Source organism: Neltuma alba, unplaced genomic scaffold (genome assembly GCF_004799145.2).
Source record: "Neltuma alba isolate B1F8T4 unplaced genomic scaffold, ASM479914v2 tig00005084_pilon, whole genome shotgun sequence".
NCBI classification, from domain to species: Eukaryota; Viridiplantae; Streptophyta; class Magnoliopsida; order Fabales; family Fabaceae; genus Neltuma; species Neltuma alba.
Genome location: NW_021633971.1, coordinates 176,873 through 193,455, shown reverse-complemented (window position 1 = coordinate 193,455; position 16,583 = coordinate 176,873). Strand labels below are relative to the sequence as shown.

Below are 16,583 nucleotides of genomic sequence, written 5' to 3'. Positions count from 1 at the left end.
TTCTAGTCTCACTCACCAACAAGACAGATATTTAACACGAGATGAACTAAATTAGTTAGATTCAGTTAAAATTGAGTCCTATTAGATTTTCTTAATCTTAAGAAGTAGACATTTTGACATGTAATTAAGAACTAAAAAACCGAAAATAAAGTGACACAGAGACTAACAACAGAAAAAAGAAAACAAACGCGGCAACGCACTGGGAATGGACACAAAAAAGTTTGACTCGGCAATGTCCTAAACACGGCGTGAAACAACAATCACGCCTGAAAAAAAATGATACATATACGAAGGCAAAACAAATCATGGCATGACCTGGATATGATATGATATCCAGAAAACAGGAGTACTTCTCCGTAAGGTCATATATTTTTAATTTTCCAAGGTACAAATACCTACAAAATATCAAATTTGAGAATATGTTCAACAGCCAAAAGCCAAGAAAAGGGAAATAAAAAAAATTAGAAGAGACATCAAGGGAATCTTTCCCTGCCATTAACAACATATAAAAAAAAAGGGGTTGTCATGCGCTAGATAGTATTTAGTAGTTATGGCAAGAAGACTGGGAATAAATGGGGCAAAGGAAGCGCCAGGGTGCGCGCGTGGGAATTGACAAGGGCTGAGGTAGTGCACACCAACGGGTGATGATCACTGTGGAGGCCACCAACATGTCCTCACACATTGGCTGGGTGCAATTCATCTTGGCCTCGATTTGCAAATTGCAAATATAATAATACCAAAACAAGCACTTCATTGTCCATTGAAAAAGTTCCCCTCTGAAAGACTGTGACAAGAGAGTTGGGGGGGACACCGCTCTATAATATCACCTTGTTCTTTTCTCATTTTGTCCTTATTCATTAACATTCCCACGTCATCCTCTCCCAAGTACTAGTTCTTTTCCTTTTCGGCAAGTCCGTCCCTCAAGCCAAGCCTGTTGCTCTGCTTTGATTTCATCAGCAACCCTCTACTTATTTGTATTCTTTTTCTATTATAAATTCCCTCCTCCCTCCTCCCTCCTAATTCATCTTTAAGCTCATAACCACCCAAACCAGCAAACGGACAAACGCTCGCTCCATCACTTTCCCTCTCTCCCCCCCGCCCCCCCTCTTTTTAGCATTTTGCTTCCCTATATTTTCAGTGTTAGGCTGCTAGCTTGCTTCTGTTTTCTCTTCTTCTGCTCTTCTGGTGAGCTCATCACTCCTTCGCGGCCTCCTCAATCTCATTGAAGTTTTCTGTTTTCTGAGACTCTCTCTCCCTTGGAGAAATGTATGCGGACACTGGTCTTTTGTTCCCATATTTCCAGAATTTGTCTCAGGAGCTTCAACAACTCGATGAGTACTGTAAAACCCATAAGCCCAATGCGTCAATGGTACCTTCCTTTTCCTTCCTCTGTTCTATTTTAGTGTTAAGCTGCGTTTTCGGTGACACCCTCATGTCTGTGCTAAACTTCCTAGCTCTTTGTTTATGTCATTCGTAATCCTTAGTTTCTTGCCGATTGATGGTGCCGATGAAGTGAATAACAAAAGAATTCAATTCTGGAATTGATTTCGTATGTAATCTCTGGCTATTCATTCTTTTTTTTTCACCCCTCCTTCTGAATGTTTTCTCATAGCGCGGGTGGAAACAGCTGCAGTTGGCTTTATGTGCTGGATCTGGAAAAGCATGAGAAAAGGAAAGATGTATAGAGTGTAAGCGGAAAAGAATTTTCGTTGTGATAGTGCCGTGCTATATGGTCTTTCTTCTTGCATTTCTTTTTTAATTTCTGACGTGAACTCTCAGTGGGTTCGTCTTTCCTTTGTGCCGCACTGAGGGAGGTTAAAGAGGAAAAAGTCTCTTTATTCACTTTTTCTTTAAACTAGGGAAAAAAAAGGTTAGAGGAAAGGGGGTGGTTAATGCTCGACTTAATCATTTCTTCTGGGTTTTGTCGGGCACCTCATATGGTAGTAGAAATGAGGAAATCATGCATTATCACTTACATTTCTGCTCATAGTTAAAGTTGGTCGTTTCTACGTGAAATGGCTTTGTGTTTTGGTCATTGACAGTGAAACTATGCCTTTTAAGGTGAGGGCTATCGTGCTTTTGTAGTCAGGGAAGACACTGGCTAGTTAAGAAATTTTGATGAAGACGTTCATTTTTGTCTCAAATGACTGTGACCATTCACGTAAACAAAATTATACCTTCTCTAATATTCATAAAGAAAATTGAATCCATGTTCTTCCCCTGAGTTGAAGTTAAAGCCATTTTGAATAGGATGCCTTTCCACGCTCCTTTTTTCTGGTGAAGCATGACCTCTAAATTTGCAATTATCTACCTGTCCATTTTGCGGATTAGCCCGTCCTTTCCGTGCGAAGGTTCATGTGAATATATATGGGCCCTTTTCACCTTTTCTTTGCACAAAGCTTATACTAAGCAGTACCATTTTTTCCCCTTACTATACACATATTATATTCCATTGATTTGTACTGAATAAAAAGCTTGAAAGTCACTGACTTCTTCAGCTTTTGTCATTTAACTTTTTCTTCTTTTTCAACCCCCGTTTGTTGTTGTACCTTCAGTATATTTGATGTGTTCTTATAATTAAAATTAATTTCGTTTGTTTAGATTTTATAGACCCTTGTTCATAGAAATCACCTTTATTTTGTCTAATGCAGAGTGACCTTGCTCAGTCTTCTGCCATGTCGGAGTATTTTGATTTGGCAGCAGAAGGAGACCTGTTCAAAGCTCCTGAACCTATTATTGAAGAACCAGTCGTAGACTTGGATCCCATGACCGCAGCCATTTCAATGATATCTTGTGGGGAAGATGCTGTTCCCTCACAGGGACTAAAAGCCTCCGATTCTCTTCAACATGAGCAACTCCTGAGCGAGGTTTTCTATGAATGCAAAAAAGATATGCTAGAAAAGGAATCAATTGAGTCACCCCTATCTGAGATTCTGGAAATCAAGGTTCCTGCTCTGAATACAGATGAAAACCAAATTCAAGAAAGTCCTGGCTTGCCATTACCAAAAAGTGTGAGTTCAGGATGTTTGAGCTCAATGGACTGGATGCAAGGGACTGCAATCAAGCCTGCTTTTCTTGATTTCCCAGGAATGAATTTCTGTGCAGATTATGGCATGCGAAGGGCATTTAGTGAAGGAGATATAAAGGTCAGACTTGACTGATTCATATATTTTGCATCTTAAAGCTTTTAATTGTATTGAATGGCATTCGTATGAAATTAAACAGCGTATTAGAAGTGGTGAGAAATTGTTCCTTCCCGAGGAAGGGAAAAGAAGAATAGTTAAGTGGAAATTTTCTATCCAGAACATGTAAGAAAGACAACTACCCGGTAGCTTTGACAGCTGCTCTAGCTTGAGATTAAAAGTGTGATGTATTTAGAGCCTTGCTTCTTTCCTTAACATGGTTTGAGTGATAAAATAAGTTTCCAGGTTTGGTAGGTGATAATTAACTATATAATAAAAATAATAACTATATTATGAAGGAATAATAGCCATTTATTCCTCTTGCTCAATGGAGAAAGACTTTGGGACCTACTGAACAATAAGGAAGGAAATCTTCACCTGGTCTGCCGAAAAATTGTTCTGGTTTAAGTCTGTTTTTTCTAGTGACACACCGTATACTTCAGTAATTCTTTCCTTGGTTCAATATCTATTGGTATCTGATGCCTTGCAACATCGAGACCAGTCTAAATGATCAGAAATTAGAGGATGCTTCCCGAATACAGAAAATTCTTTAAAGAGAATGGATGGTTCCTGTTTTCAATTAGGTGGATAAAAACCCGCCAAAATCTTTTCATGACCACGAAAATCTTTTTATGTAGCAGAGTAGCGTGTGCCATTAAGTTACTTGATCATTAAGTCTTAGTGTGGACTAAGAAATCTATAGATTTTCTGCCATTTCCTTGAAGTGGGACTGGATTATTGATGCGCTATGTTTGACAGACTCTTGGTAGTGGTAATACGCACGTTATCCAATCTCCGTCAGAGAGGGCCCTTCCCATCAGTAACTGTACCAGTGAGGAACGCCGAGAAAAGCTCTCTAGATACAGGAGTAAGAAGACAAGGAGAAATTTTGGTCGGAAAATCAAGGTGAGATGATAATTAAGTGCATGCACATAGATTTACCATCCTTTTACTATTGAGTATTTCACTTTGAGCAATCAAAATGCTTAATTTCGGATATAGGTAGATACTGAAGTGAAGTAACAATTGGGGTTTGATTTCAGTATGCTTGCAGGAAGGCTCTTGCTGACAGCCAACCAAGAATCCGTGGAAGATTTGCCAAGACTGAATAATTTGACGCCGGGAGGCAATGTTAGCTCGAGACTGATTCAATTGAAAGAAAGAGGAAATAAATAATCATATCTGATCAAGCTATATATGGAAGAACTCGAGAGTACGATTTGCCTGGAAACAGTGGACGTGGTGGGATTCAAAAGCTTTGAGCAATTAATGCTAAAAAATTAAATAAGCCGGACCTACCTTGAACTCCAATGGGGTAGTGTAGCTGAACTCTCGCATATTGTTATAACCTTTTCTGTAGACAGAAATGACCTTCTAGGCATGTACATAGGTTTGTTGAATAAAAGGGAGAAAAAAAAGATTGTATGGTGTTCATATGTATGTGGGATAGCAGTGTTAATTCTCATTTCAAGTGTTATTTATGAAATAAATTTTCTGTGTCTTATCTGCTGGGTGCTTGTCCCCCGTTACCTCATAATTGAGAGTTAAGCTATTGTGGATTATACACCATTTGATTGGTGTTGGATTTTTATCGAATCTTTGAAGGGCAATGTGCATGTATGAGCGCCGTTTAATCCTTGAGGATTTATAATGATGCGGAACGGTGCAGGGTTGACTATATAAAACAGGTTGCATTAAATTAAAGTTGCACTGAAACTCATAAGACAGGTTTCGTAACCCAGATGGCGCTGATTAGTGATTAGCAGCGTTTGAGGCAGAGTCCAAAGCATGCAATCACATTTATCCTCTCACTTCAATGCTTGATTAGTGATCCAACTTTGGGCAGCTTTCCCATCACATCACAAAAATCCAGGGCATTCATGAGAAGTGAGTTGTACTTGTTTTCTGAGCCTGTATTAGTCCCCGCCAGGATGGCATCATGTTTTCAATTCCCATATTTTTCAATTCTAGACTTCAAACTGACGGTGGGAAAACGAGTTCTGCATCGTTTTCATTCATTTTTAAAAGAATGAACTAGAAATTAACCGAGAGGGGGCAGAAGCCCCATTACAATCGTTCTCCACAAGGGTTCCATCTTTCATGGCAGTTGGGAACTTCCCAAGCAATCATCCAGGGCATTCCTGTCTTTAACACTGTTCTCATCAAAATCATTTGTTCTGCACTGGCCACGGTAATCTTTGGTTCCTCCACACCGAAAACAAACACAAGTTTAAACACCGACAGAGTACTTAAGTCAACTGATAGGAGTTGTTTTAGCTTACTCAAAAGTTATATGGGTCCTATCATGGCTCAATCTGCTTTAGTCTGATTTGTAATCTCCTGAGGATTTAGTCAGGATATCAGGTGAACATGTTCCCAAAAAAAACAGGTTTCTTTTCCCTCTCGACAGTCGACAGTCCCTTGAAAGCCACTGTGCCTCACCATTCTTTTCAACCTCCTATGTGATGGATATGCTTATTGCTTCCCTCGGAAAATTATTGTGAGTCCTGCATGAGTCTCAAATATACTTGTTATAATTTTTAATATTATACGTAGAAGTACATAACATTTTAGGCTTAGTTGGCAAAAAAATATTGTAGTTCACAGCATCCCCCCCCCCAGGGGGGAATCGACATGTAGTTGATAGAAGCCCCCCCCCCCCAAAAAAAAAGAGTCTCCTTATTTTTCCGACTATCCACATGTTGGGCTCAACATCGGCCCAACTCAATGCTTAGCCCATTGGGTTATTATATCTTTTTACTTTTTAAAAACAAACGTATCATGGAGATGCGCACATTGCACTATTGCCTTTTCTAATGTAAAATTCTAATCTTTTTTATCTCTCATATTTATTATTTTTTAAAATAATCATTGTAATAATAATAGTTCTAACTAATAAATTTAATTAGTAAGAATATTTTATAAAAGATAATATATATTTATTACAAATAATTAATGTGACTAATTTTCTTAATTCACTCCAATTAGTTAACTAACTACTCCTCCGGTCCTAATTATAAGACCCAATTGACTTATTTGAGGAGATTAAGGAAGTAAGTTAAGTTGGTTATTTATAATAAATAAGTGTTGTTATTCCTAAAATATCCTTGCTAATTAAGTATATTGGCTAAAACTATCATTATTAGAAGGATTATCTTGGAAAAAAATGCATAAATATAAGAGAGAAAATGGATTGGGTCTTATAATTAGGACCAAATAAAAAGTCAAATTGGGTCTTATAATAAAGACTGGAGGAGTATTATATTAAGCATCCAAACTAATATTATGATAATACTACCTCCGATCTTTAATATAGGACTTTGTTTGACTTTTATTTTATTCCTATATATAAGACTTCAATCCATTTTGTTTCTAATATTTATGTTTTTTTTAAGATAGTCCTTCTAACAATGGCAGTTCTAACTAATACATTTAATTAGTACGGATATTTTAGAAAATACAACACTTATTTATGACGAATAACTAACTTAACTTCTTTCATTAATTTTTCTAAATTAATTAACTAGTTCTTATAATTAAATTTTTCAGTGTTTTTTTCACCCGTGTGCCATTTACTCAGATGCATTGCATAATTAATAAAGCTGGCCGACCTCACCAAATAATCAAAGACTGTCAAAGTAACGACTAGTTTGCAGACGAGCGCTGTGATCACCCGACACACCACACGCCAAGGCGAGTGATCCTTTTTTTTTTTTGGGCATAGAGGGGAGTAATCAATGCCCAAATCATCTTGTCTCTGTTCATGTATGGAGAGATTAGAAGAGGATATTTAGTCTCAAAATGGATTAAAAAAACATAAAACCAAGTATTTTGATTGAAAATAGTAACCCACATTTCCTTTTTATCTGATTTTTTATTCAGGTCATGTTTTTTTTATCAAGTTTTTATAATTTTATCTTGTTTTTAATTAAATATCTATGATTTTTTTTCCTTTTCATCGTATCTGTATTATTTTAATTGTTTTTTAATTAAGTTTGCATGATTTTTTTTTCCTTTTTGTTTGTCACCTAAAGGTGTGTTTGGCATCACGTTTGAGAGCCCAAACTGACTTCTCAACCGGTAAAAGCTAACTTCTATGAAATGGTGGTGTTTGGCTTGGAGATTTGGCAATCTGACTTTTCTACCTCAAATGAGCTTTTTCCATAAACTGCATCATCTTACTTTTGACGATGAAGACCATCAGTGCGGCAGAAAAAACTATTAGAGAGCATTTATTATTGCACTTTAAATTCTTTGCCTTCCTAACTCTCTTTCACATACATATCTCTCTGAAAAAACGAGAAAGAATAGAGCCAGCAGCAAATGATTTATACACACACATATATCCATTAAATATATTCAATTAAGTATTTCAGTATTTTTTTCAATTTCTTCATAATAATAAATTAATTTCTTTATTTCTAATAATTTTATTTTTAATACTTTCTTTATAATTGTCACATTATATACATTTAGTATTAAATATATATTACTTAATAAAATTTATGTCTTTTTAATCATTTTGCATCTAAACTGACTTTTTTATTAATCATCCAAACAACTTTCAATTTCTCAAACTGATTTTTTTACAAAAGCCAATCCAAACATAAATCACAATTTACCATCTGATTTTTACCCAATCTAACTTCTGTAAAAGTCAGATTACAAAAAAAGTTACTTCTCCACCAGTAATCCAAACACACCCTAAGATTATAAGGACTTGATTAAAAATTATGTGAATTATTATAAAATTTTAATTAAAAATTTAGTTAAAAATATAAGAATTTGTAAATTAATTTCCTCATTTTCATTTGTACAAATTGAAGCACATAAAAAGCGTCTCGCATTGGCAAAACAACATATTTCGCCCCCCCAAAAAAAAGAGCAGAGGAAATTTGTAGAAAGCGCAGACCGGGGGGGGGTGAGGGGAATAATGGATCGGGAAGACGGGAACTTGGTGGTATCTTTGAAATCCTTCTATGACGCGTCGAATTCTGATTGGTTTTATTAATTTGACCTAATTTACCGTAGGATCATCGAAACGCAGCCGCACACTATGATGGACATTGCCGCCATAAAAATGACTTCTGGAGGACAATCTTGTCTCTCGACATCCAAATATCGCTAAGTCGTCCCCGAGTCTCACTAACCAAACCCAAGGCAACAATGCCTCGCTCTCCCTCTTTGATTCTCTAGCGCTCTTCAACGTCACCTGCTCTTCCAATTTTATCCCCAATGCACCTTATTGTTGCAAAAAATTTCAATTGGACTCTCCCGTAATTTTGGTCTTATTCGATCCCTATCTCATACTGCGGACAACTTATCCCCCGACCGATCCACTTTCCGGCTACCTCTTGCCCGGTCTCAGCCTCCACCAAAGCTTACCCATCTTCTTTGCAGAGTCTCACGCCACTGTTTTTTTTTTTTTTTTTGAGGATCTCTCAATTTGGAATGCTCACTTTTAGGGTTGCCTCCGCTTTTGGATTCAATCACTTGATTGCTTAGGAAATTAGGGTTTCAGATTTTTGGGCTTTGTTGCTCGGGTTTTGCTAAGTATTAGTGTTAGCGTTTGCTGTTATCATTCCAGGGTTCCGTGCCCTGTGAATTCGCGGAATAGGGTTTTGAGTTTGCTTTCGTGATGCCGCGGAGTTCAAAGCATAAATCTAGCAAACATAGTTCGAGGGATACGAGGGACTACTCGGATTCGGACAAAGATTCTTGCTTGAAGGATCGGAAAGGTAAGGATGAGAGCACTGTGAAGGTTTCCAAGGATTCAAGTTCTTTTGAGAAGCGGAAGCCGGATTCGAAGGACGTGCATGGGTTTGGAAATGGGGAGAATTCTGACGAGTATGCTTCATCGAAGCGGCGCAAGGAGCGTAGCAATGACGGAGTTGGAGATAGGTGGAATGGCGGTGAGGATGAACGAGGTGAAGGCTCCAAGAAGTCAAAGACATCGGGGGATTCGAAAAGTAGGAGAAGGGATGAGAGTGTAGGAGTGTATGGTGAGGGCGAAGAGGTTAAGAAGAGCAGCAGCAAGGGCGAGGGGAAGCATAAGGAACAGGGGCGAAAGGAGAGTAGAGAAAGTGGAATGGAAAAAGAAAGGAAGTTTAAAGAAGTTAGAAGCGAGAGATCAGTTGATAACGAAGAACAGCGCACGTCCAAGCATGCATATGAAAATACTGGTAAGGTAACTGATTGTTTTGTGGCATGCGTATTCTGTGAGCTTTTTGTACTGTAGTAGAAGATGTCTTTAACTAGGGAAAATTTCTCCATTTATTGCTAGGAGGAAAAGTGAGCTTTTTGTTCTATTGCAAACCATTCGAGTGTTAGCGCTGTGTGCTTCTTGATAAACAATAACACGGGTCAGCCCCTGGGGTACATATTTGAAACCCACCAGTTTTGCCTGGCCCTCCAGCCTATAGAGAAATTTGTTAGGAGTTGTCCTGAAATTTTGCGTGATCGTTGTTCTCCTGCCTCTTTCAACATTGTTACCTTGTACATGAAATATTCACTTGTCCCCCCCCCCCCCCAAAAAAAAGAAGAAGAAGAAGAAAAAAAGCACGCGTGCACACAAAAACGAACCACTGATTTCCAGTATGGTCTGTTCTGGTTTGATTAAATTCAGCAATACTCCTGATGGTGCCGAAACAAGTGATGCTAATATGTACCAGTTTTCTTTTAAGCATAAGTGTCCTCTATCTGTTTCTATAGTTAAATTTTAATCGGCACACACACACACACTTACACTTTAACTGATGGAACTCTACTGCTCTTCCTCTAATTCCACCATACATGCCAGTTTTGATGAACATGTTTTTCACCATTAGTTTCTTTCAAAGCTTCTTTCGCCATTTTTATAAGTGGCTTATAGGCCCTTTATCGTTGTGATTCATTTTCCACACGCACATCTGCATTTACATTTTTTTTTTTTTTTGGTTTTAGTCTAATACATTCCCCATTTATGGGGGACGTCTTCTGGAAGAGAAAGTCACAGTTCTGGTCTCCTTCTGTAGCCTGCTAGCCTCTTAATTTTTTAATGCAAAGTTTTTAAATTTTTAGTGTTGGCACTCGAATTATCTCTCTTTACGTCCATTGACGCAAGTAATAGATATTGTGTTATGACTCTTGAGACTGAATTTTTTAGATTTGAGTTCATAATCAGAAGTAGATATGAATTTGTTGCCTTAATAATGTGACAAGCAAGACTCGTATCCATGTATTTAATCATTAATTTGTATTTCAAAATGGCTTCTTAGGAATGAAAGATTGAGCTGGAAATCCAACAATTCTGTTGAGGTTATTAATGAGAAAGGAGATCTTGTTTGTTCTTTTTTAAGGTGGAAAAAGATTTATTGATGTAAGAGAGTGCAATACAAGTTACAAACACAGGACATGGGATCCTTCCTAAGAAAGGCTAATGAAAAAGAAACAATATGGTCTTAAGGACATTCTAATACCTTTTGAGATTGCCAAGGGATATTAGATAGCCTTTTGTAGTTCCCCGCCAAAAAAGGAGGACATAAAGGAGATGCTGAATGAACACTCATGCCTTAATGCCTTCTGTTATAACCAAAGACATCACAACAAGACTGCACAATGCCTGGGAACTTTATGATCCTTTTCTCATCCAAATCCTAGCAGTTAAAGTTATTAATTCCTTTTTAAAATGTAAAATGAGATAGATGAGGGTTCAATAATGTTGCGCTTCATCTAATCAGTTGGATAGTCGGACGTTGAAGAGAAGAGAGAAGAGAAAAGAAAAGGGCAGTATGAATAGCTGATAATCAATTAATTATGATCTGAGAATCAATAAATGAAAAACAAATAGTTCTTTCATGTCAAGATGTTCAATTATATGGTAGGCAACGAGAAAGGGACATTGGCACACTTCCTAATCTATTCTTTTGCCAGTTTTTGTATTATATTAAGCTCATTACTTGTTTTTATTTCCTACTTTGGATTTAATAATGATGACCGCCTATTAATGATAGTTTGGCAGTTGAAGTGTTTGAAGATCAATTTTATTGCCAACGGTCATGTCCATTAGTTCATTTGGTATGAAAACAAGTTTTTTTCTTTAAAAAAAATACTGTTTTGTACCAATCATTGGCTAAATGTTGTTTCTTGATTGTCATATTGTAATTAGAGTGGTTCTCATGCATATGCGTATAAGTCCAAGATGAGCTATAATGATCATGATTTATGAACACTGCAGCTTCCTAATTTTTTTAATATCCATACGTTATGTTTGAGTATTAATGTAAGTACCTTAATGTTAGATTTTGCAATCTATATATCAAAGTCAATATCAATAAAGTGCTTAAAATCCATAGAAAGTTGTATGATTCGTAGGCCATGAACAGTGCAGCTTATTCTTCTGACTCCGCATATTTGCCTTGGGGTCCACATCTGGTTTTCTCAAATACCCATTCACTGACAAACTGAATCGTGTAGTATATGCAGGACACTATTGGAGACTTGTGTTTTGGCTTGTGTTTTTTTATTTGAATTGATCTCTCCATTGTACTTTGGGTAGCAGTTCTTGCTTCTTTATGTTGAAGTATAGCTTGTGTATTTGTGTATAACTCTATGGATATTCCTATACTGTCTTTCGTGGTATTGATAGGTTTTCTATTCTTTGCCCTTTTCTTTCTTTTTTGGGTAAGGGAATTCCTCTGTTTGAAATTTAGTGGGACTGGATGGCTGTTTTATTTGTGACCTTGTTCTGTTTTGGTGTATTATTGGCTTGTTTTTGGTTTTTTAGTTTAGAAGCACTTTTTTCTTCGTTCATTGATATTTATGTTGTTGCATACATTCATTGTTTGATATCTTGTGCTGCTTCTGGACTTTTGGAAGTCTCTTCTCCAGAAGTGAGTGTTGTTTTTCAAGGGGAAAAAGAGGAAGTTAGAATATCTTTGGTCTTTTGTCTTGGATCAGCTAATCTAAGCATCATGTTTCAATAGATATGGCTATATTAGGCTCGTCCTTGGAAGACAGTAGCTTACTTTGATTTATGTCTTGTTGCAGATTTGAGGGCCCTGGACGAGTTACGAAGCCCTGAACTAGATAGCCCACTAGAGAGGCGATTGAGGAAGAAGAAGGATGATACCAGTGATGGTATTAAGCATCAAGATGATGTTGGGGATAGCTATAGCAAGCGTTTGTCTTCTAGGGATGAGATTGCCAAGGATGGAAGACTGAAGGATGAGAAGCGAAAGGATGAAAAATATCGAGAGAAGGGCAGGGAAGAGACAGATAAAGAGAACAAACACAGATATGACAGGCAACGTGATGAGCGTCCTGCCAAAGATCATGCTAGCAGTAGGTCTGATGATAAGCATGGAAAGGAAGAAAAGGACTATGTGGAGTCCCGACAAAAGAGAATTAAAACTTCAGAGAGTGATCGTGATCGGGACCATAACCGTGATCGTGATGGGGGAAGAGAGCGTGATTTGGAATCTGGTCGTGATCGCGAGCGGCGCCATGAGCGTGAAAGAGACCGAGAACGTGATTATGATCTTGATAGGGATCGTGACTATGATAGAGATCGAGATTGGGATTGGGACAATGAGCGTGATCATGATGAGGACCTAGACAAAGACCGTCATCGTGAGCGCAACCATCACCGTGATCGTGATGGGTCACATTTAGATGAGCGAAGTGTTAGGACCAAAGAGAGTGGAACAAAGAAAAGAAATCTGGGTGAACGTGATGATTATGGTGACACTAAATCTAGAGGTGTTAAAACTCACTATTCTGATGCAGAGAAGAGAAGTTTGAGTGGCAGTAAAGCTGATTCTGAGGCTGACAGGGGAAGATCCCAATCTCGTCATGTTCATGCAGACTCAAGTGGAACCAGCAGCAAAAGGAGGTCTTCTCCAGCAGCAAATACACATACTGGCAATGATGATTACAGGTAATCTCTTTTTTGTGGTATTTTGATTGGAATGCTGTTAACCAACCTTCAAAATTACCTTCTGGTAGCATTTCATCCTTGATGGCATGCTGAGTGGGTAATATTATGAAAATTGATTTTTTTTTTATACCACTCAAATTAAGCCCATCATGACACTGTTGCTTTGAAGGTGTTCTGGTGTCATTGAATTTAAACAGTTGTGATACAGAAGTCTTAGCTAAATGCATCTAATTATGTCTAATGACAGCATTAATTGTGTTAATTCATTGACAGAAATGTTGTCTTTGCAATATTTTGTTCCTTAATTTCTGAGGACATCAGGGTCTTAGGAAGTTTTATGCGAGAGAATTATACCATGAATAATTTTAATTGATTAGCATTTTCTCCATCTTGCAGGAATGCGAATTCTGATGATTCGAAGCATAGAGACTCAATGTCTGAACAACGAACAAAAGGCTTGAGAGACGGTTATTCGGGGACATCAGAAAGAGGTACTAATAAATACAAGTCAGAGAAATCTTTTAAAATAGATGATGGTACTGTAGGAGATTTTGCAACTGAAAGGTCCTCCAGTTCCAAGGCTTCACCCAAGGGCCTGGTAGAAAGATCTCCATCTTCCACAAGCATCGAGCGGAGGTATGTGAATAAAAGTGGAGCTAGGCGGAGTCTTGAAATTGAAGAAAGTGGACGGAGAAATAGTATTGATGCACGAGATTTCTCAGCTTCTGAAGATAGAATGGGGCGTGAGTTGACACTAGAGAGGCCACTAATGGATGAATCCTCTCAAGCAGATTCATCTTATTATGGTAGGACTAGTCAGGGAAATGCATCGTTGGGTCCTCCTCCACCTGCTTTCAGGGCTGGACTAGACCGACCTTTCATGAGTTCTTTAGATGATGATGTTAGAGACAGCTCCAATGCTCGCTACAGAAGAATTAGTGATCCTGGTTTTGGTAGAGGGCCTGGCAATTCTTGGAGGGGTGTTCCAAATTGGACTTCAGCTGTACCAAATGGATTTGTTCCTTTTCAACATGGACCAACACATGGAGGTTTTCAGGCGATTATGCCGCAGTTTCCATCTCAACCTATTTTTGGTGTTAGACCTCCAATGGATGTTAACCATGCTGGTATTCCCTACCATATTCCTGATGCAGACAGGTTTCCAGGTCACCTGCGCCCGCTTGGGTGGCAAAATATGATGGATGGTACAGGCCCTTCTCATTTACATGGATGGGATGGCAATAATGGTGTTTTCAGAGATGATCCTCACATGTATGGGGGTTCTGATTGGGACCGGAACAGGCATCCAACAAATAGTCGGTCATGGGAATCTGGTTCTGAGACTTGGAAAGAACAGAACGGTGATTTGAAGAAGGACCTGCCTTCCCCGGCTCATAAAGATGGTTTGGTTCCAGCAGAGGTGGATGATGGATTGGCTGAGCAGGATATTCAGATTTCCCAGGATGAACAGAACCAGGATACTTTTCAGGAAAAGGATCCTGAAATAAAGTCACCCAGTGTCAGTAATCCATCTAAAGCACCTTTAAAGTCCTTGGCCACTTCTACAATTGAGAAGGTGCCTGATACTGCAACAAGTGACATTGCTTCACTTTTCAGTCATTTCTACCTTTCTAAACTTGACATTTCAGAAGAACTTACCCTTCCAGAGCTGCACAACCAGTGCATGGATCTGCTGAGGATTGATAAGAGTTCAAGCATTGATGCAGAATCTTGCACAGATCTACTTCTGAAGGTAGAAATGATAGAACTTTTGGCTTCCTTTTTTCCTCCCAAATTTTAGAATGACTCGAATAGAATTAGATTGTTCTTTTTTCTTCTTCTTCTTGTTTTTTTTTTTTTGGGGGGGGGGGGGAAGGTGTTTATAAAGATTTGTCAATTGAAAGCAATTGAGACAGACTTGGTCGTGAGAAAGTAAACAAATGTCTGAGATGTTTCATTTTTTTCCCTTTTATTGGTTTCACAGAATGATTCGGGTGTGCGACAGAAATATGCTACCACTATGTCAAGGCATTCACCACTTCCAGCAATTGACCCGTCCATCTTCCAGGTAAATCTGCTCGATGGGCTAGCATTCTGGTTGCAGTGTTATTCTGTACTCTCTGCATTCCTAATTATCAGGAAAAATTTTAAAGCCCTATTTGGTCCTAAATATAGGGCAAAGACATGATTTATTTTCCAATCTTGCCCCTCCTTAATTGGAGCAAGTTTTTGTCATGCTTTTAATTCTTGGAGAACACATTATTGTGGTCAATAATTTTAGTAAAGGGCAAAATTGAAAAGTCACACGTTTTTTACAAGTTTTAGGATATGAATCACTACTCCTTGAGAACCTTGGAAGTTAGTTAACTTTGCCCTATAATTAGAACAAGAGGGAGTGCGTTAACAATACACCCTTGTTCCTCGGACTTTTAATGATATGATCATTTTTATGTTGTCTGAGTGCTGTAAAAAGTTTCACAATTGGTTTTGTCACTGTCCATTTCCGCCTTTGGTAGATGAGAAAATTAAAAATTTGCTAAAAAAGGGACCTATTATTTGACATTCAAACTTGATAGTGGACATGTTCTTTATAATTTTGATTGATTGAGTGAGCTAATAGCTGATCCATAGATTTTAGTTCTGATTCTCAGAGTGTACATATTCTTTAATTTGCAGAGAGCCATGGACCTTTACAAGAAGCAGAGGGTGAAACTGCCAACTAGGGGGAAGGTAGATATTATCCCCGCGTTCAATCAAGTGCAAGATGATGAATCAGCTCCTATTCACAGTTCGGAGAACGGGCAGGTTTCTGTCTTCACTTCTGATGCCAGTGTTAAGCAAAAGTCCACATCAGACTTGAAAATAGGGGAAACTTTGCATCCTTCTGCTGAGGAGCATTTGGAAGAACTAGATCAAGCCTGCAGTCAGAAGCGGCAGGATCACGTGCAGGATCATGTTTGTATCAATTCTTTGGGATTAGTCTTGTCCGCTCCATCAGATCATGGTAACAAGGGAGAGCCTTTAGCAGCATCGGGTGAGAAAGAGGAGAAAGAGACTTCTGAAATGATGGGTTCAGGGGAATCAAAGGAGAATCAGTCCATGGAAGTGGAAAATAAATCTCTGTTGGTCCCTGATCTGCACAAAGATGATGTTGACACATTGGGTGATCCCTTAATTTTTGGGGATGGTTCTTCCAAAGCTTGTGATGCTTTGATGGCTGGCTCAAATGAGTCTGAGTCGCTAATTTTAAGCCGGATACATCATTCTCCTGAAAGTACACATTGAGACAATTTCTATATCTTTCATTGCTTTTTCCGTCAGGTTTTTATTTCCTCTCCCTTTTGCTGTTGCTTTCATTTTGAGCGAGGAAATAAAAAAGAAATGTCATTCATATTCCCTTAGTTGGGGTTGATTGAATATTCCATGCATTTGCATTCGTCGCTTTCGCTTTCATATACGTATCTGCATGAGCATACGGTTGCTGT

The 16,583-nt window shown here is 38.2% G+C and overlaps 2 protein-coding genes across 3 annotated transcripts; both read left to right on the top strand.

Moving 5' to 3' along the window:
• The first annotated feature begins 963 nt into the window (after positions 1-963).
• LOC114746716 (putative zinc finger protein CONSTANS-LIKE 11) lies at positions 964-4,686 on the top strand. Of its 2 annotated transcripts, XM_028934991.1 has the most exons (5): positions 1,274-1,369; positions 1,613-1,688; positions 2,652-3,146; positions 3,942-4,088; positions 4,226-4,686. In XM_028934991.1, the coding sequence occupies exons 3-5, from the start codon at positions 2,676-2,678 to the stop codon at positions 4,292-4,294; spliced, it is 687 nt and encodes a 228-aa protein (XP_028790824.1). In that variant the 5' UTR covers positions 1,274-1,369; positions 1,613-1,688; positions 2,652-2,675; the 3' UTR covers positions 4,295-4,686. The 2 variants fall into 2 exon arrangements, with proteins under 2 accessions (XP_028790823.1, XP_028790824.1); XM_028934990.1 differs by lacking the exon at positions 1,613-1,688 and having other exon boundaries at positions 964-1,369.
• Positions 4,687-8,330: 3,644 nt separating this feature from the next.
• On the top strand, positions 8,331-16,517 carry LOC114746715 (nipped-B-like protein B). Its single transcript, XM_028934989.1, has 5 exons — positions 8,331-9,364; positions 12,210-13,098; positions 13,495-14,851; positions 15,083-15,166; positions 15,775-16,517. The coding sequence occupies exons 1-5, from the start codon at positions 8,821-8,823 to the stop codon at positions 16,381-16,383; spliced, it is 3,483 nt and encodes a 1,160-aa protein (XP_028790822.1). The 5' UTR covers positions 8,331-8,820; the 3' UTR covers positions 16,384-16,517.
• Positions 16,518-16,583: the final 66 nt, after the last annotated feature.